Source organism: Hemicordylus capensis, chromosome 4, assembly GCF_027244095.1.
Source record: "Hemicordylus capensis ecotype Gifberg chromosome 4, rHemCap1.1.pri, whole genome shotgun sequence".
NCBI lineage: Eukaryota > Metazoa > Chordata > Lepidosauria > Squamata > Cordylidae > Hemicordylus > Hemicordylus capensis.
Genome location: NC_069660.1, coordinates 259,223,362 through 259,248,048, shown reverse-complemented (window position 1 = coordinate 259,248,048; position 24,687 = coordinate 259,223,362). Strand labels below are relative to the sequence as shown.

Genomic DNA, 24,687 nt, shown 5'->3' with positions numbered 1-24,687 from the left:
TCAGTGAAATGGAATTGGCTAAAGTATTTTGACTAAACTAGGTTGTGCACCAGGCTGTTAATATTCAGCATATAATATGCATTTCTGAGATGTGTTATATTTAGCATCAGTGATGATACCAAGAAAAAGAAACCTAACATGTAAACACTGATTCAATTTTTCTGAAGAGTTATATGCATCCTGTTGTATACTTTAGACAATTTAGACATTTATGTGATTAGACATTTAGACATTTAGACAATTAGACATTTATGTGAAAATATATAATATTTGGCTCACAGAATGTGTTATTTGCACTTATTTTAACTGAAAATTTCTTATTCACTATCATTACAAAATGAGCTTCTCTTCTTAAATTGTAATGTATCCTAATTCCTATCTGCTGCTACTACTACTTCTAATAATAATAATGACAAACAATCAAAAGTCAACAAGAGCACAACATGGCAGTGGTTAAAGAAGGGGACATGGGGTGGGGGGAGGATGGTCTTGTTTTGCAGCCCAGGAACAATCACTATGAACAAATGTTATAAAAACAAAAATTGATAAGACCCAGAAAGACAGTAAGTGTTGATTATGCAAGGAAGCAGATGAAGCGGTTGAGCACCTTGTATGTTGTAAGAAAATCATGCAGACTTATTATAAGGAAAGATACAACAAAGTTGCTGTAATGATCCACAGGAACTTTTGCAAGAATTACAAATTGCCAACAAGCACGAATTGGTGAAATCATCCAATTGAGAAGGTCACAGAAAAAGAAGAGGCAAAAATCCTTTGGGATCTTTGAATACAAACTGATAGGCATTTAGCGCACAATACTAGGGATGTGCGAACCAGTTCGAATTTGAACCAGTTCAAATTCAACCCAGGGTAGTTTGGAGGTTCAAGTGGCTTTAAGGTTTTTCTCCATAGGGAAGAATGGAGATTTCAGCAGCCCCATAACTGCACTTGGGGGGTGCTGGGGTGGCCCAGAGCGAGGGTGACAACCACCCACATGGGTTGCTAACTGATGGGGTACTGGGTTTTGTTGTTTCTGAAGTGTTCTGAGTGTAGATTCTTTGGTAGCATATTAGATTTTCAATGACAAACCATGAATCCACTCTCATTGCTAACCTTAAAGACACATAAACTTCAAAAATCACTTAAAAACCATCCCTTTGCCCAATTCCTTTCAAATAATTCTGATAGCTTCCTGGCCCACCTTGGGCACTACCACCCACCACACTCTGCTCTTGGACACCCGTTTCCCCCCGACATGAAGCTATACATTTGCTGACACCTCCATGCTTCTTTATGGAGAAAAACCTTAAAGTCGCATAAATTTCAAAAATCACTTAAAAGTCAGACTTTTGCCCAATTCCTTTCAAATAATTCTGATAGCTTCCTTGGCTCCCTTGGGAACTACCACCCACCACACTCCACTCTAGGACACCGCTTTCCCCCCGACGTGAAGCTATACATTTGCTGCAATCATCATTATTCCCTATGAGGAATTCCAAAATAATTTAAAAATTCACCAAAAATCAGAGTATACAATTGCCTTGGAACTTTGTGGGTGGTAGGAACCCCTGGGTGTCTACCACCCACCCCATTTTTGTGCCCCTAGGTGCTCCACAATAGGGGATATGGGCTTGTACGGGTCCCATTATACCCTATGAGAAAAATAATTAAAAAATAATTAAAAATTATAGGGGTGTCTGATTGCTTTGGGGTTTGCATGGTTGTTGGCACCCATGGGTGCTCCACAATAGAGAATAATGGTCTGGTTCAAGTTCCATTATACCATATGAGAAAAAATAAAAATAAAATTCTAAAATTCATTAAAAAATCGTACGAGTGTCCGATTGCTTTGTGGTTTGGGTGTCAGGGATCCCTGGGTGCCAGCTACCACCCTACCCATTTTTGGATGTCCAAACAAGTCCAAAGCAGTTCTAAATGGTTCTAAATGGTTCAAATTCAAACTGAACCAGGGGGAGGTTCGAGCAAAACCAAAACCGAACCACCCCCTCCTGGTTCGAACCTGGTTCAAATTTGAACCAAACCGGTTTTGTGCACATCCCTACACAATACACCTGATCTGACAGTCATAGAGAAGAATCAGGTTCTGATAACTGATATTGCAATCCCAAGGGATAGATGAGTCAATGAAAAACAATTGGAGAAATATCTAAATACAAGGACGTTCAGATTGAAATTGAGCAGCTCTGGAAAAAGAAAACAATAGTGGTGCCAATAGATGTTGGTGCACCACCAAAAGAACTTGAACGTCATCTTGACCCCTGGGGCATCAATAAAATTATAACACACCAACTACAGAAGGCCACGCTACTCAGGATAGAACGAATAGTATGATGATATCTTTAATTCTTTAGTTATCCTAGACACCTGGAAAAGGCCTGAAAATAAAAGGACCAAATCCAGTCAATAGCATCTAGTAGACTGTGTGTAAATAGCATAATACTAATATTTTTTTTCTTGAAAACAAAAATTTTCTATAATTTTTGGTTCAGAAGATTCTTATAGATTCACCAAAGAAAAAGGTTGTAGTATATCTAAAGATGGATGGAAACACTATAATGTCCTTAATGAAACAGTTTCATTAGGGACATTATTTTAACCCTGTTCACGTTTACTGGAAATCTTGGAAGAAATATCCATTTGGACTTTTTTATATTATTATAGGACAGAATTTATAAACTTTTAATGAAGGAAATTATTTTTATTTATGATTATTTGTAAGGATTTTAAAATGTCAATCATTAAGGGTTATGAGGAGGATCCAAACATAGAAATCAATGAAGGGTTATAATTCATTGTGCAGGTTTGATTAAATTGTGCAGGTTTTGATTTTTATCTGGGGGATAGTACATAACCATCTGCAGAAGGATGAATCTGCCCCTGGATTCCACTGAATAGTGGAACAGAGTGGTATTATATTTCAGTATTGCTAATGATAGATATGGTGTTGAACAGTAACTATAAAACCAACTAAGAAGAAAAGACAAATGGCATAGCACATAAGATAGGCATATTATATTTAACATGAAAATAAAGATGAAGTGCTCTTCATGAGGATTTTATTCAATTATCTATTTGATTAATTTCATTCTCTAATCCAGGGGTTCCCAGACAGTGGTTCACCAGATGTTGCTGAACTACAACTCCCACCCCAGCTACAATTTATTCATGATCAATTATTCATCATCCCCAGCTACAATTCAGACATGATGCCTGACAGCGAAACATCCCCTTCTTCCATGGTGTCAGGCCATCGGGGGCTCTAAATAGAGCAAGAATGCTGTGTGGAGTGAAGCCATGGGGAGTGGTACTCCAAAGACCACTTTCTTCATCTTAGATATTGGGTCCAAACTGCCGTGGAAATGTGCGTCCTGCCATGTTGACATGTGCGCCCTTGCCAGCACCCTGGAATGGCTGTCAGGGTCGCCAGAGAACAGGGGTTTCCCCCTCCCTTGAGTCCCCGTGCCTGCAGATCTGCATACAACACAATGCTGGAGCAAGACCTTGGATTCTGAATGTTTTAAGGTCCATACCAGTGTCTCCCCACTCCCCTCCACACACAGATCTGGGCCATGGCACATGTTGCATCTAGCTGTCCTTTGGGTGCATGAAAGTCTCCACAGGGAAATGAGGGCAGGGAGATTATGGGGACCTGTTCTAGAGATTTCAGTTGGGTCTGCATGGACTGCATTTCCGGGGTCACCCCTCCTGACCTCATCCAAGGTTATGGTGGGACATAGCTCGGAGCATCCCTTAGCATCCTTTGCCCTCCCTCATCTACACATCCCTTCCTAGGAAGTCTCCATGATCCCCTCCTCCCACTTAAAGTGGAATAACACCCCCCGCCCAGATCCCAAACCTGTTGAGAATTCATGTTTGTGTTGGACTATCAGGGTGCAGGGCTACTTGGGCAGCAATGGTGCCATTGCTTGCAGAAGAAGCGCTGCCATGGCATGACATGGCAGGGCATTTAAATGGATTTAAATGCCTTTTCAATGCCGAGGGCTGGTGGAGCACTCAAAAAATGTACAATCATGCTCGGTACACCCCCTTCAAGACTGTGGCCAATTGCAGCTGCCCTGCTGATGTGGTGACACTTTTCCCACAGTCTGGCCATGGAGCTTGCATGACATGTATGACTATTCAAACTCCAGTTGCAGGAGAGTTTGGCGAATGTCTGCAGTGCAATTTGGAGTTACCAACTAAAACCTTGGCCACGTTTAACTCCAGTTTGCCATTATGTGTGAATAGTCATACATGTCATGCACATAAAATGGAAGGCATACTTTATGCTTCTATAGCAGAAATAAATATGTATTGAAGCGGTATCATTTTATGACATACTTAATCAAGAACAATTATAACAACTTGACTTAATATGGGTATTAGTTGTAGTATCAGAGGTATTCTAGGGTCTAATGCCAATTTATACTTACCAGAAAGTGCTTCCCTTAATGGCCACTCTATAGGGAGCTCAATCCATCGGTCTCCATTAAGAAGAGGAAGTGTTTTATTGATAGAGAGACTAAAGGTATCCAGGGTTACAGTGTTCTGCATTTTACAGTGATGAAACAACTGGGATATGCTTTCTCCCAAGTGATGAAGCCCAAACTTCACTTTATAGAGCATTCCCAGATCAGATGGGAAATGTACCTAGGAGGAAACAAGACAAGTTGATCTATACAATAGTTCGGCTGGCATGAAAGGACACTTTGAAATTACATTTTCTTAAGCACTCTACTTTCTTGCTGAACTCAGAGGGTGCTCAACTAGCTAATACAGAAAGCTCTAGAAATTCCATTGTTAGAGCTCTCAGCACTGCCTTTACTTTTTTTTCCTTATCAGCTAAACTGGCTATGTAATGATGAGGACACACATGGTTATTTGTTGGTAAGTTCCCCTCTGCACTTGATCATTGAAAAAATACATTCCAACAGAGATATCAGATAAGGTTAAATAATGTAAACAACCAGTTCATGAAAGAGAGAAGAACTGATGGCTAAAGTAAGCAGCAACTAAGTATATCAGCTATCTCTGCAAAAAGCATGTTAACTGTGGATGAAAAAGATAATAATGGATCTGTGTTATCTTACATTGTAAATTGCGTGATCCTCAGCTTGATCTTGTAATTTATTGTCCAAGGAAATTGGTTCTGATTTTCCATTATTTCCATAAAATACCATGATCAGTTTAGAAATGTTTTTCCAAGACTTCTCAAATTGTTTTGATGAATCTTCATGACATTTAGTGAAATAAAGCTTCCATGAACCTTCTGAACAAACAAAACAAAAGAGCACTGTAGGAAGCAAGATCCAATAAATTTTGGTGTAGCATGAATTAAATGGATGCAATAATTCAGTTCACTTGAAAGGACACTTAGAAATTATATTTTCTTAAGTGTTAATATTGGGTTTTAAAAGGTCTCTTAAACTGGTTTGTATCCAATTATGTCAGTCTATATATTTACACATCATTGAGCAAATACAATATTGCCAACCATAGTAAATATAATACATTTTTGTTAGGAAAAGATGCCACAGAATTGCCTGAAACAGCTTAAAGTTACCTGATTTCATTTCCTGATTTTGTAGCAGTTTAGCAGCTGTGCTTTTGCTTTCCTGTATTTCTAATTAAAACAAGATGGGAAAACACATTAATGTTTTTTGTGACAGAATGAATTGATGTTTTTGTAATAGAATGCCTAGATGACCATGGATGTCTGTGTGGTAAACATGCATACATCATTTTTTTCAAAATGTTTGTATTTCATCTTCTCCTTACAAATTGCAGCGGTGGGGGGGGGGGGATACTTGGAGGAAACTCAGTGAAATCTGCTTTGGCTGTGAAAGGGTCCACTTAGTTCCCATCATAAAGATGAAGCAGGCTTTCAAAACAGAGGTGCTTGAATGTGCAAAGACCTCTGTGTTTGAAAGATTGTCACCTTGATTCTGTTTGCAACCCACTCCTGGTCAGTCTCTCCTTCCCAAAGCTGCATGGAGCTGGTTGCCTTCTGCAGCCTGAAAACATAGATGCTGATAGAGCTCGTGACCTCAGCATGTCAAGCATGAACCTCCAAAATGGCTGGTTCAAGGAAAATGTCACCCCAGCACTGAAAACAGTTTTGCTCCAAGGATCTACAATAATGGGTTGCTTTCCCTCCTTACAGCAGTTACCATTTTCGGATCTGGAGGGTCTGATTCTTCTGATTCAAATTAATGCCTCCAATTGACCTGTGAGAAAAGTTTCTTCAGCAGGGGACTGATTCCCCCTCACCTCTGCACCAGTCAATTTAACCTGCAGGGTTCAGCTTTACCTATTGTCTCAACCACTTGAGACACAAATTGATAATCTCAATTAATTTGAATAGTCAGTTAAAAGACCCTACAACTCCAAACACAGTTGGTAAGACAAAAAGCTCCAAAACTAACCAGCTCCAAAAATTGTTGACAGGTTTTGTGAGCATGTGTGTGTGTGTGTATTTTCACTTGTAAATGCCATTGAGCTTTTGTGAGTACTTGAAGGGCAACTGGGGTGGGAGAAAGAGGAGAAGAGCCCATCTACTCACCACTCACTATTTGCCACCCACCATCATTGCTGGAAGAATGAGTAAAATGTGCATTTGGAGGGCTGGTGGGAAGTGGATAAGCTTTTCTAAACCCCATACTGACTTGAAAGACAAAATTATTTGTTGCAGACTTTTTCAAAGAAAAATTGAAAAACATGAGCAAATTAGAATTCACCCATACCTACCTTCCCCTCCTTCTGCAGTTATGTTCTTATAATTAATCTATAGAATTCTCTGCCATAGGATGTGGTGATTGCAACCAGGTTGGATGACTGTAAGTGGGTGTTGTCAGCTGTGCTTATTCTGCCTGGCTCCCAGGAGCCTCCCTGTTTGCAGTTGCATCTCCAGACTTGGAGATTTCACTTTGGATATGCTCAGGAGCTTCACAGCAACATGAGCTCTCAGTTTATGGTATACATGGGGACAGGTCACTTAGTTGGTAGAGGGCTAGTCGGCCCTAATTTGGCTACAAACAAAGCAAATTGGAATGGTGATAAGATGCATCCCCTCTCCCTATGTGGGAGCCCCAACTAAGCAGACTCCAGAATTAACTATTGCGAGTTATCTGCTATCCAAGGCCACTCTGAATGCAGAGTGAACTCATCCTCTCAAGAGTACTAACATTGTACTAATGAGCTGATTATGCTAAGCAGGAAGAAAAGTAGATCAGGAAGTGTAGCAACAGCCCTCCATCACAAAAGGCATGAGTCAATGACGTAGACCTAGAGGTGTATTTTATTGAAATTATTGATAGGACTACTGGAGAGCCCGTCCCATCACAGACACCCTTTTGCACACCTGCATACTCTGATTTTCCTCACAATCAGCCTTCTTTATATGAATTGGGAGAATTATGGTTGTCTTCTTACCCCAGATAATATTAGAATGTGGATGGACTGATGAATCGGGGTTTGTCATATGATGTTTTGCATTTTCTGTTTGGATTAATTTTGTTCTGCACTATAAATTTTATTCTAATAAAATCATTTTGCAGAAGAAGAAGAAACAATCAGCCTTGCACACAAAACGTAATCCCCACATTGTCACACTCAGGAAGAATGATTAGACACAATGCATTCCATGCAGGCCCATCCTGACCCTTCTAATCAGTAAAGTACAATAGCAGGAATGTGCCTCCAAGGCACGTTTTGGGATATAAGTATCCCCAATCCCATGACCCAGGTAGCTCCCTTGGGCCTCTCACTCGGGACTCCAACCAACACTACAAGTACTCTCTTGTGCTATACACTGGAGATTCCAACAAGAGCCTCAGAAAGCAATCTTCATGTCCCCCTCATATGCTATACTTGGGACTCCATCCTGTGCTATCTTGTACCAGAAAAGAGCTTGAAATCATTACCAGCTTGGGTGATCTACTGTCCACTCACCATAGCCATTGGGGTGCTCAGTTCTTCGTGCCATCACCCAGATCAGTCCATTTGCTGATCCATCCAGCTTGTCTCACACCCATGGGAGCCGAACCCAAGGAGAAACCCTTCTTGTGGGCACCTCTCCCCCTACTAATTTTCACAACTCTCCTGCTTCCCCGCCATGCTGAGGAGTGAGATTCTGCAGTTCAGAAGTCCCATTGTCCAGATCAGGTCAAGGTAAATGCTTGTCTCTCTTTTGGGACCTCATCTATCTCTTCCTTAAATCCAACTCCATATCTCTCTCTCCAGCCTCTTTCTCTTGCCCACCTGGAATCTCACACAATTAGACTTTAAGCTAAAACACCTCATTGCAGTTGGATTATTTAGAAACGGACTTTGTTGCTCTTCAAGTTAGGAAAACCTCATAATAGTTAATTTGCTTGGTAAAATATTTTTATTGCTTAATCATACAATTCTCTTCCTGTACCCCCACTCCCTCAAATAAATTATTCTTTTTAATTTTGAAATGATAACAGTGTCTCAATCCAGTCATTTATTGAGTCCAAACATTTGCACAAATTAAAACTGGTGGAGCTGACCCCCTTTTAAAAGCTAAATCCCCCACAAAACCTGAGCATTGGGGTGCTGACCAAACACCGCAGGGCCAGTTCCATTAACATGGGGCTTAGACAAATTAACAGAGAATGAGTCTATCAATGGCTACTAGTCATGATAGCTATAAGAGAAGCAGGATACCTCTTAATACTATGTAGTGAGCAGCCAGCAAGCACTGATGGAGTTAATTGAGAGAACAAGTGATCCTGATTGAAAGACTGGTGACCCTAGGTCATGACCCAATCGGATGGAGGCTAGGCCAGTCAAAGGGGTCTCCTGGTGGCAGCAGAGAAGGAGGAGGGTGTGACCTAGGAGAGAGGGGAGAATGGCGTTTGACTGAATCACCTCATGGTGAGTCTCAACTCTTGGGGGACAAGATTGCAGGCACTTGAGCTTCCCAGGGTTTTGGTTAAGCCTCAAGGAAAGGAAGCCAAGGTTAGTGGCTTTCTGAAGTTTAGCTAGGAGAAAGTGTTTAGTAAGAACTTGTGTTAGAATTTCTTTTTCTTTGTGTGTGTTGCTTTGCATATTTCTGAATATCTGTTTTTTGTAACTGAGTAACTAAGTCCCATTACATATTGCCTACGAAAGAACTGGGTGCTTTGAAGTATTCTTGAAACCATTTTTGATTGATTGAACACAAACTCTGGCAAAAGAAATGCAAGGTGACAATAAGGGAGGCAAAAAGAGAGTTTGAGGAACATGTAGCCAAAAGTTTCAAGGGGAATAACAAAAAATTCTTTAAATACACCAGAAGCAGGAAACCTGCCAGGGAGGTGGTTGGACCATTAGACAATGAGGGAGTGAAAGGGATTATCAAGGAGGATATGGAGGTTGCAGAGAAAATAAATGAGTTCTTTGTGTCTGTCTTCACGGCAGAGGATACTGAGCATATACCTGTTCCAGAACTAGGCTTTTAGGGATGGAGGCTAAAGAACTGAGTCAGATAGAAGTGACAAGAGATGATGTTCTAAACTGTCTGGAAAAACTGAAAACTAACAAATCACCAGATGGCATCCATCCAAGAGTCCTCAAAAGACTCAAATGTGAAATTGCCAACCTCCTTGCTAAAATATAAAACTTATCCCGGCAATCGGGCTCTGTACCAGAGGACTGGAAAGTAGCAAATGTAACACTGATTTTCAAAAAGGGATCCAGGGACGATCCAGGAAATTACAGGCCGGTTAGCTTAACATCCGTTCCAGCCAAATTGATGGAAAGCATCCTCAAGGATAAAATTGTAAAGCACATAGAAGAACAGGCCCTGCTGGGAGTGAACCAGCATGGCTTCCACAAAGGTAAATCTTGCCTGACTAATCTTTTGGAGTTCTTTGAGAGTGTCAACAAGTGTGTGGATCAAGGAGATCCAGTTGACATAGTATACCTGGACTTCCAATTTTTTTTTGACAAAGTTCCTCATCAAAGACTCCTGAGGAAACTTAGTGGTCACAGGATAAGGGGACAAGTACAGGTGTGGATTGCTAACTGGTTGAAGGACAGGAAACAGAGGGTAGGGATAAATGGAGAGTTTTCACAATGGAGAGAAATAAGAAGTGGGGTCCCCCAGGGATCTGTACTGGGACCGGTGCTTTTTAATTTATTCATAAATGATCTAGAAGCAGGGGTAAGCAGAGAGGTGGCCAAATTTGCAGATGATACCAAACTCTTTTGGACAGTTAAATCCAAAATGGATTGTGAGGAGCTCCAAAAGGATCTCTCCAAACAGGGGGAGTGGGCGACAAAGTGGCAAATGCGGTTCAACATTGGCAAGTGTAAAGTGATGCACATTGGGACAAAAAACCCCAATTTCAAGTATACGCTGATGGCGTCTGAGCTCTCGGTGACTGACCAGGAGAGGGATCTTGGGGTCGTTGTGGACAACTCATTGAAAGTGTCGACTCAATGTGTGGCAGCTGTGAAAAAGGCCAATTCCATGCTAGGGTTCATTAGGAAGGGGATTGAAAATAAAATGGCTAATATTATAATGCCCTTATACAAAACAATGGTGCAGCCACACCTGGAGTACTGCGTACAATTCTGGTCACCACATCTAAAAAAGGACATTGTAGATCTGGAAAAGGTGCAGAAGAGGGCAACCAAGATGATCAGGGGCCTAGAGCACCTTTCTTATGAGGCAAGACTACAACACCTGGGACTTTTTAGTTTAGAAAAAAGATGACTGCAGGGAGACATGAAAGAGGTCTATAAAATCATGCATAGTATAGAGAATGTGGAAAGTGGATAGAGAGAAATTCTTCTCCCTCTCACATAACACTAGAACCAGGGGTCATCCCATGAAATGGATTGCCAGGAAATTTAGGACCAACAAATGGAGGTACTTTTTCACACAACGCATAATCAACTTGTGGAATTCTCTGCCACAAGATGTGGTGACAGCCAACAACCTGGATGGCTTTAAGAGGGGTTTTGATAACTTCATGGAGGAGAGGTCTATCATTGGCTACTAGTTAGAGGGCTAAAGGCCACCCCCAGCCTCAAAGGCAGCATGCCTCTAAGTAACAGTTGTGGGGGAGTAACAGCAGGAAAGAGGGCATGCCCTCAACTCCTGCCTGTGGCTTCCAGTGAGATCTGGTGGGCCAATGTGCAAAACAGGATGATGGATTAGATGGGCCTTGGGCCTGATCCAGCAGGGCAGTTCTTATGTTCTTATTGATTGATTAAGTGCCGTCAAGTCAAGTTGACCTTTAGAGACCAAATAGATAGATTGTCTCCAGGATGATCTGTCTTCAACGTGGTCTTTAAGGTCTCTCAGTGGTGCATTCATTGCTGTAGTAATCGGGTCCATACACTTCACTGCTGGTCGTCCTCTTCTTCTCTTTCCTTCAACTTTCCCCAGCATTATGGACTTCTGAATGGAGCTACGTCTTCGCATAATGTGTCCAAAGTATGATAGTTTGAGCCTGGTCATTTGTGCCTTGAGTGAGAATTCTGGATTGATTTCTTCTATGATCCATTTGTTTGTTTTCCTGGCTCTCCATGGTATCCACAAAGGTCTTCTCCAGCACCAAAGCATTTTTAAGTACATCTAAAAAGCTTAAGCCTCAGATGGACTAGTTTGCAGCAACTGAATAAACAGTTTTTGTTCTTTTTTTCTTACAAGCCTCCCAGGGTTGTTTCTTAACCCAGCAGGGGAAGCGGGGGCAGAAGGGGGATTTCTCTGGTGTAAAACGCATCTCAAGAGGAGCTCGGCCAATTAACATTAGCTCCACGTGCAAGCAAATGCCTAAGAATCAGTTGTTTTATATCCTTGCCTGTTAGCAAGGGGGAAGCAAAGTGAAATGGAGATTTTGAGTCACCCAAGCCCTCTTAGGAAAGACTTTTAGAGGGTGACTTGGTGGCAGTGAGATTAAACTACCAGAACTTTTGAGTTACCAGAATTTCTTCTTTTTCTTTCCAGGCTTTTGGAAAGTTAAAGATTTTTAACAACCAGAGCACTCAGAGGGATGACTCATACTTGATAGTCTAGCCTTGTGAGCTGATTGCTGAAGGGCTGGTAATACTGGCTCAGTCAGTTAATTCACTTATCTAGTTGCTAGCTGAATCAAAGCAAAATCCACTACATACTAGTCACAGGGAAGCAACAGAAAGATGGGGAGCATGTCTTCATCTCCTCGATATGAGGTTCCCAAGGCATCTGGTGGGCTGCTATGGTAAACAGGGTGCTGATCTAGATAAGCCTTGGATCTTATCCAGTAAGGCTCTTCTTCTGTTCTTATAATTAATGACCACTAGCAGGGGGTTAATAAAGGAAATGGCATGAGGCGGCAAAAGGACTAAAAAACACCCAGTACTCTGGCCTTACCTGAATTTGCCCGTCCAGTTCTGCTTTTAAGCAAAGAAAAAGATTTCAAGACATATGATCATGGATTTCCAACTTAATGTCTAGTTTGTTGCTCTGTGGCAGGAAAAGGGCAAGGAGCTCACCTAGCTATACAAGTATAGAACACTACTAGCCATTCTCAAGGACCAAATTTAACTGTCTGCCAAACCTTTTTTCAGTGATTACTGGGTGCAAAGAAACTGGACTAAGGTGTAAAAGAATGCTATGGAAGCCGAAGGTTGTCTAGGCAAATCTGAGAGAGCAACTGTACTAGACTGATGGTGTGAGTAATGCTTGCTGAATCACCAACTCTAACAATAATGTCTTCCTATTTCATACATTGGCAAATATCAGTCACTATCCTTTGGGCTAGTTATGGGTCCCTACACAATACATTTGCAACAAAGATCTGCACCCCTCAGAAGCTGGAATGTTTGTGAATGTTCCATGACATTACAGCAATTCAGCCAGCATTTTAGGATATGGGGTTGCTTGCAGGCAAATGATAAGCAGACGGTGACAGAAAACTTCCATAAAATTGTATTCCATTTGGTTGCAACCATTTATTAATATCTTTATGCTAACTGCAAAGCTGGCTGTTGCTCTTGCTGCAGTAAGCAGAGATTCTGCATGGTGTGCTTTCTGTTACAACAGGCTTATAATAAATAGAAAAAGTGGCATGTTCTGCAGTTCTGAAGGAGATTCTCAGCAAATAAGTAATGTCTCAAATAATACTGACCTGTAACATTCAGAGTTACTGAGGCACTTCTTTTCCTATCAGTTCTGTCTCTTAGCCATGTTTGAGCCATAAACAGTATCTCCCTTCCAGCAAACTTTGGCTCTTTCACAATAATCTTCTCAAGGTGCCAATCCAAGCCTTTTCCTTTTTCCACAACAAGCTCATGCAGAGTTCCGATATCTACTGCTTTCACTTGAAAAACATCCACCTGGAAGAGTCACAATCAACATGCAATGGGCTTCATCAACAGATGGAATATCGTGAAACAAAACTATCAAGCAACTAAAAGTAGGAGCAAAGTGATGTTCCACATTTTTCTCATATTTCACAAATATCGATAAGAAAGATTGAGAAACCCCAATCAAGCACAGAACCAGATTACATTATATTACCTTGATCTACAAACAAATCATGCAATGAAAACTCTCTCTCTCTCTCTCTCTCTCTCTCTCTCTCTCCCCATGCATATATGTGTGTGCGCAAAACATGGGGGAAAAGATAAGCACTTGCACACACAGGAGTGTAATGTTAAGCTGTACACAAATTTAGATATGAAGGTATCACTCAACTGAGGACCAATATACATGTTAAGATGCCACTCCCCGCCCTGCACAAGCATGGTTAGGCAGGAGGTGGGGTTGTGCCTGGCCTCTGGGAGACAAGGGTACACAGGGCAATGATTATGATCATGGCACCCTCTTTGCACTAGACTACCACTCACTCTGGGCCACTCCAGAACCCCACAAGTGGCTTTAAGGTTTTTCTCCATAGGGAAGAATGGAGGTTTCAGCAGCCCCATAATCGCACTTGGGGGGTGCTGGGGTGGCCCAGAGCGAGGGTGCCGACCACCTCCATGGGTTGCTAATCCATGGGGTACTGGGTTTTGTTGTTTCTGAAGTGTTCTGAGTGTAGATTCTTTGGTAGCATATAAGATTTTCAATGACAAACTATGAATCCACTCTCATCTGCTAACCTTAAAGACACATAAACTTCAAAAATCACTTAAAAATCAGCCCTTTGCCCAATTCCTTTCAAATAATTCTGATAGCTTCCTGGCCCACCTTGGGCACTCCACCCACCACACTCTGCTCTAGGCCACCCCTTTGCTCCCGATGTGAAGTTAGACATTTGCTGACACCTCCATGCTTCTTTATGGAGAAAAACCTTAAAGTCGCGTAAATTTCAAAAATCACTTAAAAACCAGCCTTTTGCCCCATTCCTTTCGAATAATTCTGATAGCTTCCTTGCCCACCTTGGGAACTACCACCCACCACACTCCACTCTAGGACACCCCTTTCTCCCTGACATGAAGCTATACATTTGCTGCAATCCTCATTCTCTATGAGGAATTCCAAAATAATTTTAAAATTCACCAATAATCAGAGGAGTGTCCGATTGCCTTGGAACTTTGTGTATAGTAGGCACCCCTGGGTGTCTACCACCTACCCCACCTTTGTGCCCCTTTGTGCTCCACAATAGGGGATATGGGCTGGTGCGGGTCCTATTATACTCTATGAGAAAAATAATTAAAATATTTCAAATATTCATAAAAAATCATAGGGGTTTCTGATTGCTTCGGGGTTTGCATTGTTTTTGGAACCCATGGGTGCTCCACAATAAGGAATAATGGGCTGGTTGGAGTCCCATTATATCCTATGAGAAAAAATAGAAATAATTTTCAAAAATTCATAAAAAATCGTATGAGTGTCCGATTGCTTTGGGGTTTGGGTGGCAGGTACCCCTGGGTGCCAGCTACCATCCTACCAATTTTTGGGTGTCTGAGCCTGTTTGAACTAGTTCAAACTGGTTCAAATCGGTTCATACCGGTTCAAATTTAAACCGAACCAGGGGGAGGTTCGAGCAAAACCAAAACCGAACCACCCCCTCCTGGTTCGAACCTGGTTCGAATTCAAACTGAACCAGGCAAACTGTTTTTGTGCACATCCCTAATAATATAACATCATTATCCAATAATTTAGCATCAATTAATGCATTAGAAATAGTAATGGGCAGATGATGATGATGATAAACTGAAGCTCCGTCTAGAGATGCTGGAGTACTGTTGGTAGATGGCTCAGTAGACATTTGGCCTGTTCTAGATGGGGAGTTGACTGTAGATGACTAGATAATATCAGTGGCTCAAAGCACCTTTCTCTGGATTTGGTTAGTATGCCAGCTGCAACCCCTCCTGCAAAATGCTGATCTTGACACAGTATCCATGGTTAGGTAATATCCAAGTTGAATTATTCTAATGTGTTGTTATATTTGGGGCTGCCTTTGAAGATGATTTAGAAACATCTATGGATTCAAAATGCAGCAGCTGTGTTATTAGATAGGATCCATCAAATGAAATATTTCCCACTATTAAAAGATCTTCACTGATTCCAGGTTTTTTTTCAGTTTAAAGTGCTCTAAACAGCCTGAAAACACAAGATCAGAAGGACTGCTTTCCCATACAAACCACTGATTTGTTGAGATCTTTACTGAAGGGCTGCACCATTTGCCTCCATCTTCAGAGAATAGGCATGGGGCAAGTGGGCATAGGACCTTCTGCACATGATTATAGGATTCTCTCTCCCCACTCCTCTCTCTTTCTCGTTTGCTCTCGCTTCTCCAATTTGTAATGTTTGGCACCAATTTGTCTTTTAGAAAGTAAATTAAAACAGTTTGATTTGCCTAGAGACATTTAGCAAATGAGGATGATGTTTCTTCCACTGTTTATCACTGCTTTTATCTTTTTCATATTTTAGTGCATTAATAATAATTTAGTGCATTATTATTATTATTTTATTATTTTAAATGTTGGAAGCCACCTTGGAGTCTATTGAGATGAAAAGGCAAGTGCAAAGTATTTAAATAAATTAAGTATTTATATAATGCTTTACAACAACAACAACAGCAGCAGCAGCTCTCAAAGAGGTATGTGTGTGTGTGTGTGTGTATATATATATATATATATATATATATATATATATATATATATATATATATATGAGCAATTGGTTCTCTGACCCAAAATAGTTCATTATCTTAAAAAAGTAACATGGAAGTCACTTGGAGGAAGGCCATGCCAAGATGAATAGGAGTAGTCGCTGTCCTCCTGCCAAGTATAAAAGGCTCACCAATTTATACGCAAAAAGAGAAAGATACTTTTAATTAAAATAAATTTTGCATGGTGGCCTCTCTGATGAAGGCTGTACAGCAGGAAAACATACATTGGTCACATTCAGATGTAACATTAAACTGAAGGTTGATGAACCTACAGTTTCAATTTTAAACTGTAAATTGCACTGCAAATGTTTGTCCAGCCATAGTTCTGCAACCTCCAGTTGCAGGAGAGGGGAACCCCTCCCTGCTGCTCAGCTGTCAAGGCTGATCCCAGCAAGGATATCAGCAGAGTGGTCCTGATTGGCCACGATCTTGAAGCGGCTAAGCGTCATCATGCATTTTTTGAACCAAACAAAGGAGGCCTCGCTTTTGTGGGCCCCCCACGCTCAATGGTAAAAGACAGAACTTTTGCACTACAACCCCCTCCTCCCCTGGGAAGCCTTGCACACACCCAAAGGAGATTTTGATGTTCCATGTGTCAGAGTGTGGCCACTGTTGCATGTATCAGAGGCTGACAAACTTGGGATGGGACGTCTCTGTTGTGGAACAACTGCATTGCTGGATAGCTGACAGGAGGGGGTGGGGCTGGTCCTTGGAGAGGCGGCCAACAAGAAATACCTCAGGCATGGAGGGGGTGCAATCCCAGCTGTGTCTGTGCCACACCTCTATGATTGTGGTTCCAAAATTGGTACAAAACCGCAGTTATGGCTTCAGACATAATGCTTTGGCAGCCAGGTCTCGGCGGTGAAACGTTGTGCAAACTGAAGGTTCAAATTGGAATTTGGCAAGCCAAACCGCAGGTCGCTTTCAGCTCAAAACTTCAGTTGCACAAATTTGGACATAATGGAGTTTCAACCCCTGCCCCGGTTAACTCCAGTTTTGGGTTATGTCTTTATTCAGCCATTATTTGAGACCAAGAAAACTCAAAGCCCTGCAATGACATTTCTGATGTTTCTGGCATAAAAAGCAAGCCAGCTCCACTTAAAACCACAGCAAGCCCTTTTGTACATTCCTTATCCTCTATAAACCAGTAACAAAAACTATAAGCTCCATATTTGTGTGAAATTCTTGGCAGGTCACCTTTAGGTACTGCAGTGCTTCCCAAGATCCATGTTCTGAGAACTCCTATTGACTTTTTTGAACCTAAGTTGGCTTTATCCTTATCATCAATGTCAGATCTGAAAGCTTTCTTTTTCCCTTTGTGGCAGCAATAGCTGTAGTAGTAGCAGCAGCAGATTTCGAATAAACAGTCTCTCTGCATAAACATCAATCATATAACCTCAGTAGTCCAGACTTGATGGTTGGTTAGCAAAAATATTCCCAGCAGAAATTGAAATGGTGAATCAAGGCACACCATATCCTTCAAGTTCTGAATGTCAATTGCTTTACTACACTCTTTAATTTCTACTCATTTCTCAAAATTCCCTCCTTTATTTTAAAATACGTTTTACTAGAAACTAGAAAAAGCTGTTTTAACCAGGACTGAAACTTTTTTAAAAAACAAAAAACACTGAGATTCATGAATCTCAGTTTGTGGCCTCATTATTCTCTTCTCTCTTTTGGAGATAATTCATTGCTGAAAATAGAATTACAGAGATGGAGCCTAGTGGAAGAGGCATAAAGAATATTCTTCTTAAATTTAAAACTGGGACATCTATGAATAGAAATAGCTGTAAAGGACGATGGAGCCCACAAATATCTAGTTCTTGCCAATCATTTCTTTATGCAAATTATCTCAAGCTATATTTTGAGTATATTTTTCTTCTCTATGATCTGCTTTTTAACCTTCTCACATCCACATTAACATTAGAGAAAGCTGAAAAGACACAAACGTTTTAAAATGCACTTCATCCACAATATACAGAGCAGCTTCCAGAAAGCCAAAAACCTGTTACCATAAAATGTCATATATGTTTAAACAAATTTTAAATAATGATAATTTAATAGGAAAAAAAATAAGAATTTGCACCTTTATTCAGGTGGTACAAAATCTACTTTAAAAACTTGTCATGATCCCTACCAACCTCTGCCCTGAGTAGTGACTGAATCTGACCTTGAGGAGGCAGAAACAGCACTAGATCCAGTCTTGCTGACAAACTTGGCTGACAAACTTGGGATGGGACGTCTCTGTTGTGGAACAACTGCATTGCTGGATAGCTGACAGGAGGGGGTGGGGCTGGTGCTTGGAGAGGTGGCCAACAAGAACATGGGGCAAAACCTGAAAGAGCTCTAGAACGGAATACTCTGAAACAGCACCCTCAGCTCCCCAAAATGACATCCTCAAAACTCAAGTTTGTGGAAGATCTGGCCTTTCTCACACCATTGTACTCCCTGATAGATGCACATCAGCACCAACTACACACTGGACAGGATCAGACAGAGAGAAGTACCATCAGACTCCAGACCTGAAAGCTGCCCCTTTTAAGACTTCCACTTTCTGGTAGGTGGAATCAAGGAGGGGTAGTCTGAACTCAGAGGTATTAAGAGCTCAGTCTAACTCTGACTACTGTCAGAGCAACTTGTCCCTTGGTGCTATCTGTGGTACTGAAACTTGCCTTGCATTCTAGGGATATGCATGAAGCATTTTGGGCTTGAAATGAAACACAAACAGCTGAAACATTTCATTGAAACAGAGGTTGACCCAGTTGTTTTGACTAAACATAACTTGAAACTATCTGTAGTTTTTAGATAGCTTACCATAGCTTAACAGTAGCTGTATAGCTTTTATCTTTTCTGCTGTCTTCCCAGTTCCAGGCATAGCCTGTTTCAATGCTGCTTCATTGCTTTTTAAATGTACTCTACTTTATGCTGGTCAAAGACCATAACAAAGATTGATTGATTGATTGATTGATTGATACTTCCTAGCATTGGAACAGTTGCCACAGCAGCATCCTTAGCAGCAAGCATAGCCATAAACTCACCTAGAGCAATTTCAGCCACATTTTGACTGAGTAAACCTTGCAATGTAGATTGCAGAGCAGACCAGAGCAGTGAGTGAAGCACAATTGATTGATTGATTGATTGATTGATTGTTAATTTTATTCTTTCTTTCATTAAAATAATCTTAAGGCGGTTTACAAACCATTTAACAATATGAAACCATAAAAAACTACACAATAAGAATTAAAATGGAATGTACAAATACAAATCTATTTAAACTTTTAAAAAACATAAAATATAACCATAAGATACAAAGCAGCAGCAAACAAAGCATTCATTTAAAAGCCTGGGTGAAGAGCCAAGATTTTACTTGCTTTCTAAAAACTGTGATGGAGACTGGGGAGTGGAGGCCCACCAGGAGAGCATTCCAAAGTCTGGGGGCAATGACTGAGAAGGCCGTGTCCTGCATACACGACAGGCGAGCCTCCCTCATTGTCGGCACATGAGCAGGGCCCCCTCTGATGACTTAGTCGAGTGAGCAGAAACTTGGGTCCCTCAGGCGGAACCCAAGGTATCCAGGGCCCAAACCATTTAGGGCGTTAAAGGTAAAAACTAGCACCTTGAATTGGACCTGAAAACAGATTGGCAGCCAATGTAGCTCTTTCAAAATGGGGGTAATATGGTCCCAGTGGGCAGCTCTGAATAACATCCTAGCTGCTACTAGCTGCAGTTTCTGAATATTCTTCAGTGCCAGCCCATGTAGAGCTCATTACAATAATCCAGCTGTGATGTGACTAAGGCTTGGTTACAGTGGCCAGATCTGCCTTCCTGAGAAAGGAATGTAGCTGGTGCACTAGCTTAAGCCGTGCAAAGGCACCCCTGGCCACTGTTCTCCACCTGACCTTCCAAAAGCAGAGCTGGGTCCAGCAGTACCCCCAAGCTGCACACTTGCACTTTCAAGAGGAGTGCAACCCTATCCAGAGCCAGTAGAATTTCCTCATCCGGATTGGCTCACCTACTGACCAACAGTACCTCTGTCTTGCCCAGATTCTGTCTCAGATTGTTAGCCTCCATCCAACCCATCACTGCCTCCAGCCCCTAATTCAGGACATCTACTGCCCCCCTAGCATCAGGTGACATGGAGAGATATAGCTGAGTGTCATCTGCATACTGCTGACAACTCAGCCATATGTTAGTCTTAGGGCCAGACATGGAGGTCAGCACAGGAATCACCAAGAGATATGAGAGGGGTGGGTGGGGCTGCCAATGCCCATTTCTCATCACAACACTATCTCACCAACAAACCAAACAACAACTCAAGGAAAGAGGACACCCAAGTTCTGCTTTTGTCAATTTTTAGATCCAGCAAAACCAAATAGTTACAGTAGCAATAGCATAGCATATTATACTCAGTGCTTGGGGGCGGGGGACGCAACACAAAATCAAATCTACCTACCTTCCACCCTGATGTATCCTTTTCAAGAGAAGCATGCACAGTATAAGGGCACTCTCTGCCTCACAGTCCTGCTGAATACATTTTGGAATTCCCTCTTTTTGGCCTCCCCCTCCCTCCTCACTCCTCCCTCCCACCAGCCAATGGTGATACAGTTGCCCATGACAACACTTGATTTGTATCATACCAAGCCAAGCAAGTAGTAGGGGTGTGCACTGAACAAACAGCCTTGTCCACGAGCCAGTTCGGTTCATGCCTGGAAATGGGCTGAACAGGCTGTACCCGGTTCTAGTGCTTGCAAAGGAGAATCAGTAAGGGTTTCCTTTTACAAGCATCAGGGGAACCCTATGGGATTGAAAAAGGGTGGGGGGGGGTTGGGTGGGAGGAAGATTACCTTACACATTGCAGTAGTGTGGCTCCTCGCTGGTGATGGGGTGGCGGCAGCTCCCCTAGGCCCTGTTGGCACTCCTTCCATTAGTGCAGGCTGGCAGGGGCCAGTTCATGCTTCTGCACAAGCATGGAGGCCATTAGAGTGACCTCTGCACTGGGTCTCTGCTGGCCTTCGCTGATGTGGGTGGAAGCACCGACGGGGCCTAGGGGAGCCACTGCCAGCCCACCACAGAGCCCCACCAACACTGTGGCATGTAAACTAAACTTCCCCAACCCCCAGCAACCCTTTTCCAACCCCATAGAGTTCCCCTGATGCTTCTAGAGCGGAATCCTGATCAGATTCTCATTTGCAAGCTGTAATGATCAAGCAATATAAGCTTTTCCTTTCCTGTAAAGAGGGAACCGGAAGTGAATCTTATCCTGACTGACAGGCAGTGACCTCTGAGAATCAGCCACTCAGCACACAGTGGCCGGGACCTGGAGGGTCTTGCAGCAGGAAGTGAAGAGGGTTCTTGGTTCTCAGAAGGAGCCAAGAGGGTGATGAGAGAAGATGGGGAGCAGGCTTTGTGAGTACCAGCCATAAAGTCTGGCTGCTTCATGGCCAACAGCCAGCTTGGAGATTTCTCTCATGGAAGGACATCTGCAGATCCTTGAGGGACAGGTTTGCAGGAAACTTGAATTATCTCCTGAAGTTTGGGGTGAGTTCAAGGGAAAAGGAAGCCAAGGGCTTTGGCTTTGGGGAAAGGTTTAGCCAGGGAACCATGTGTTAGGTAGCCTGCGTTAGATTTCTTTTGATTTTGTGCTTTTGCAAATCCTTACAATAGCTTTAATGTGTTTTTATCTGTAACGTAACAAAGAGGAACTGAGCCTCTGTAGAAGTCTCTGTACCCTGTAAAGGTGCTTTTAAAGGTTTCTTGCACCTGCAGGGGGTGTGCTTTTTGAATTATCCTTGCAACTGGGTAACCACAGTTTTAAAGTGTGCCACTCTGAACACTAGCTGGAGTGATCTTTGGAAGAATCTTCTTGATTCTGAATATTTATTTTCTGAATACTTATTTTTCTGAATATCACTGAATATTTATTTTTACCTGTAACTCAAAGCTCAGAGAGCCTCAGACTGAAGCAGTATGTAATATTTTGAATAAAGTTTTTTTTATTTTTGTTCTTTGCATTTTACCTGTCTCTGAGTGGATTTTTAACTCAGGAAAGGGGGCTTTACTTGGGTGCAAACATGCCTCAATGTTGATTGCTCAGCAACTCACACTGCCAAGTTTACATAAGAACATAAGAAAAGCCCTGCTGGATCAGGCCCAAGGCCCATCTAATTCAGCATCCTGTTTCAAAAAGTGGCCCACCAGATGCTGCTGGAAGCCTACAGGCAGGAGTTGAGGGCCTGCCCTCTCTCCTGCTGTAACTCCCATGCAACTGGTAGTTTGCTCTTCATGAGTAGGCAGCAGTGTAAGGTTTTCTGTTCTTTTCCATTTGGTAAAGAGAATTAGAGTCTCCCTAGACAATCACCCAAATCCAGGGAAGGGTTAAGCTCTGTAATTAGGGTGTGGTGGCAGGTATTTTCTACCAGTTTAAGTTTAAAGGACCAGCTTTTGTTGAGCAAACATGGAGGGAATAAATCAGCATTTTTCTTTCATCCACATGGGCTTGCTCTGAGACAAAGACTGGGCTTAAATCCACTATTCACTACACAAGTACTAGAACTGGTGGGAACGGACTGAACTGGTTTGATCTGAACTGGGCCTGTTTCAGCTCACACTGTCCCCTTGCTATTTGGAGGGCCAGGCCAGTTCAAGTTTGAACCAGTCAAACCAGGCTGTTTTGAATTCAACCTGGTTTGAACTCAAACCAGTCCACACACCTCTACCAAGAAGCAAGGCAAGCCAATTGGATAGCAAGCCAATTGGATGCCAGTACCAGAAAACCAATCAGCAAGAGAAAAACAGGCCTCCAAAATGGTGCTTGAAATGTCAAAACATTTCAACTCGAAATGGATTTGTTTTGTTCCGAGATCGAAACAGGCCCTTTATTTAGAGGGAGTTTTGTTTCAAGATTGAAACACTAGAAAGAGCCTGTTTTGAGTTTAAATATTTCAACATCAAAACATTCTGCACATCTCTATTGCATTCCCTTGCTTTGCTGACCTGTGTGCTCTTGTACAGGACAGGACAGGACAAAACTAGATTTTGCTTGCAAGAAAAATATTGTTTTAGAGAACACTGTGGGATGATATGCATAACATAAGGAAATTATTCACATCATCAACATCCCACTTTTCAATTAAAAATGTTCTCAAAGTAGTCTACAAAGAAATATAATACTAATCATATTATTATTTACTACTACTCTACTACTATTCATTGAGGGAGGTTGGAACTTAGGAAGTGGCTTAGATCTGCCTATTCTGGATAGAGTTACACTCACCCAGAAAGAGCACTCCCACAGAAAGAGCAGAAAGAGTCTTGGAGTACTTCTGGACCAAAACCTCTACCTGGTTTCTTAGGTTGAGGCAGTGGCCAGGAGGGCTTTCTATCTGCTTTGGCTGATACACCATCTTCGTCCATTTGTGGAGATAAATGATCCTAAAACAGTGGTGTATATGTTGGTAACATCCAGACTTGACTACTGCAATGCGATCTACATTGTGCTGCCTTTGTACGTAGTCTGCAAGCTGCAGCTGGTACAGAATGCAGCAGACAGGTTGATTTCTGGGATTACCCAAAGAGATCATATTACAGCCATTTTAAAAGAACTACACTGGCTGCCAATAAGTTTCCAGGTGAAATACAAAGTGCTCATTATTACCTATAAAGCCCTGAATGGCTTGGGTCCAAGATATTTAAGAGAATGCCTTCTTCTTCATGAACCCCACTGCCTATTAAGTTCATGGGGAGAGGTCCGGTTGCGGTTGTCACCAGCCCGTTAGTGGTGACTCAAAACCAGGCCTTTTCTAGGGTTGCCCTGGGACTTTGGAATGTGCTTCCTAGTGAAAGTAGAGCCTCCCCTTCTCTGGATGTTTTAAAGAAGGACTGAAAACATACCTGTTTAGTCAGGCTTTTGTTTATAGTTTAAATGTTTTAAACTTTAGAATTATCATCTGCATTTTAAACTGTTGTAATCGTGTTATGTTTTAATTGCTGTGGTGGTTTTAGATTTAGAACCATCCAGGGTCTTGCATATGGGGAAGTAGAAAAATGTGTTGAATGGATAAATAAATATTGATCATGTTGATGATGATATGGTTCCCTATCTTCAGAGGGCTCACAAAAAGTAGACATCCACAACAGCCACTGGAAAGATGGTGCTGAATAGGGCTAGTTGCTCTTTCGCTCTTAAATATAAGAGGATCACCAAATGCCTCTTTGTCCAGTTAGCAGGGACATTGTCACAACGATTTAAAATGGAGTCCTACAAGAGAAGCTAGTACTACCACTGTTAATTATATATTCACAAAAATTCAGGGACATAATTTTGCATTGTACAGAGCACTTCTGCGGTAAGGGAAAATTGGCAAAACTTGCCTTTCCACTTGTGAGTCCACGTGCTCAAGAAGTGGAGATGCTATTGCTGTGCACATGACTTTTTCGGCTGCATGGTCTCAGCTTTTGTTAGGATGCTGGCAAGTGTACAGATAACACAAAGCCTTCTCTTTCTTTTATATCTGATCACCAGAGGGTAGTGGAAGTTTTGAACCAGTGTCCT

At 41.9% G+C, this 24,687-nt stretch overlaps 1 protein-coding gene across 1 annotated transcript in view; it reads right to left on the bottom strand.

Annotated features, from left to right (window-relative positions):
* Positions 1–24,687, bottom strand: part of RP1 (RP1 axonemal microtubule associated) — a 339,664-nt gene that overhangs the window by 28,775 nt on the left and 286,202 nt on the right. The window contains exons 50-53 of the mRNA XM_053242771.1: positions 13,146–13,353; positions 5,585–5,644; positions 5,112–5,290; positions 4,455–4,671 (exon numbers count right to left, since the gene is read on the bottom strand). Coding sequence (XP_053098746.1) covers positions 4,455–4,671; positions 5,112–5,290; positions 5,585–5,644; positions 13,146–13,353 — 664 coding nt within the window. The remainder of the gene's footprint in view (positions 1–4,454; positions 4,672–5,111; positions 5,291–5,584; positions 5,645–13,145; positions 13,354–24,687) is intronic.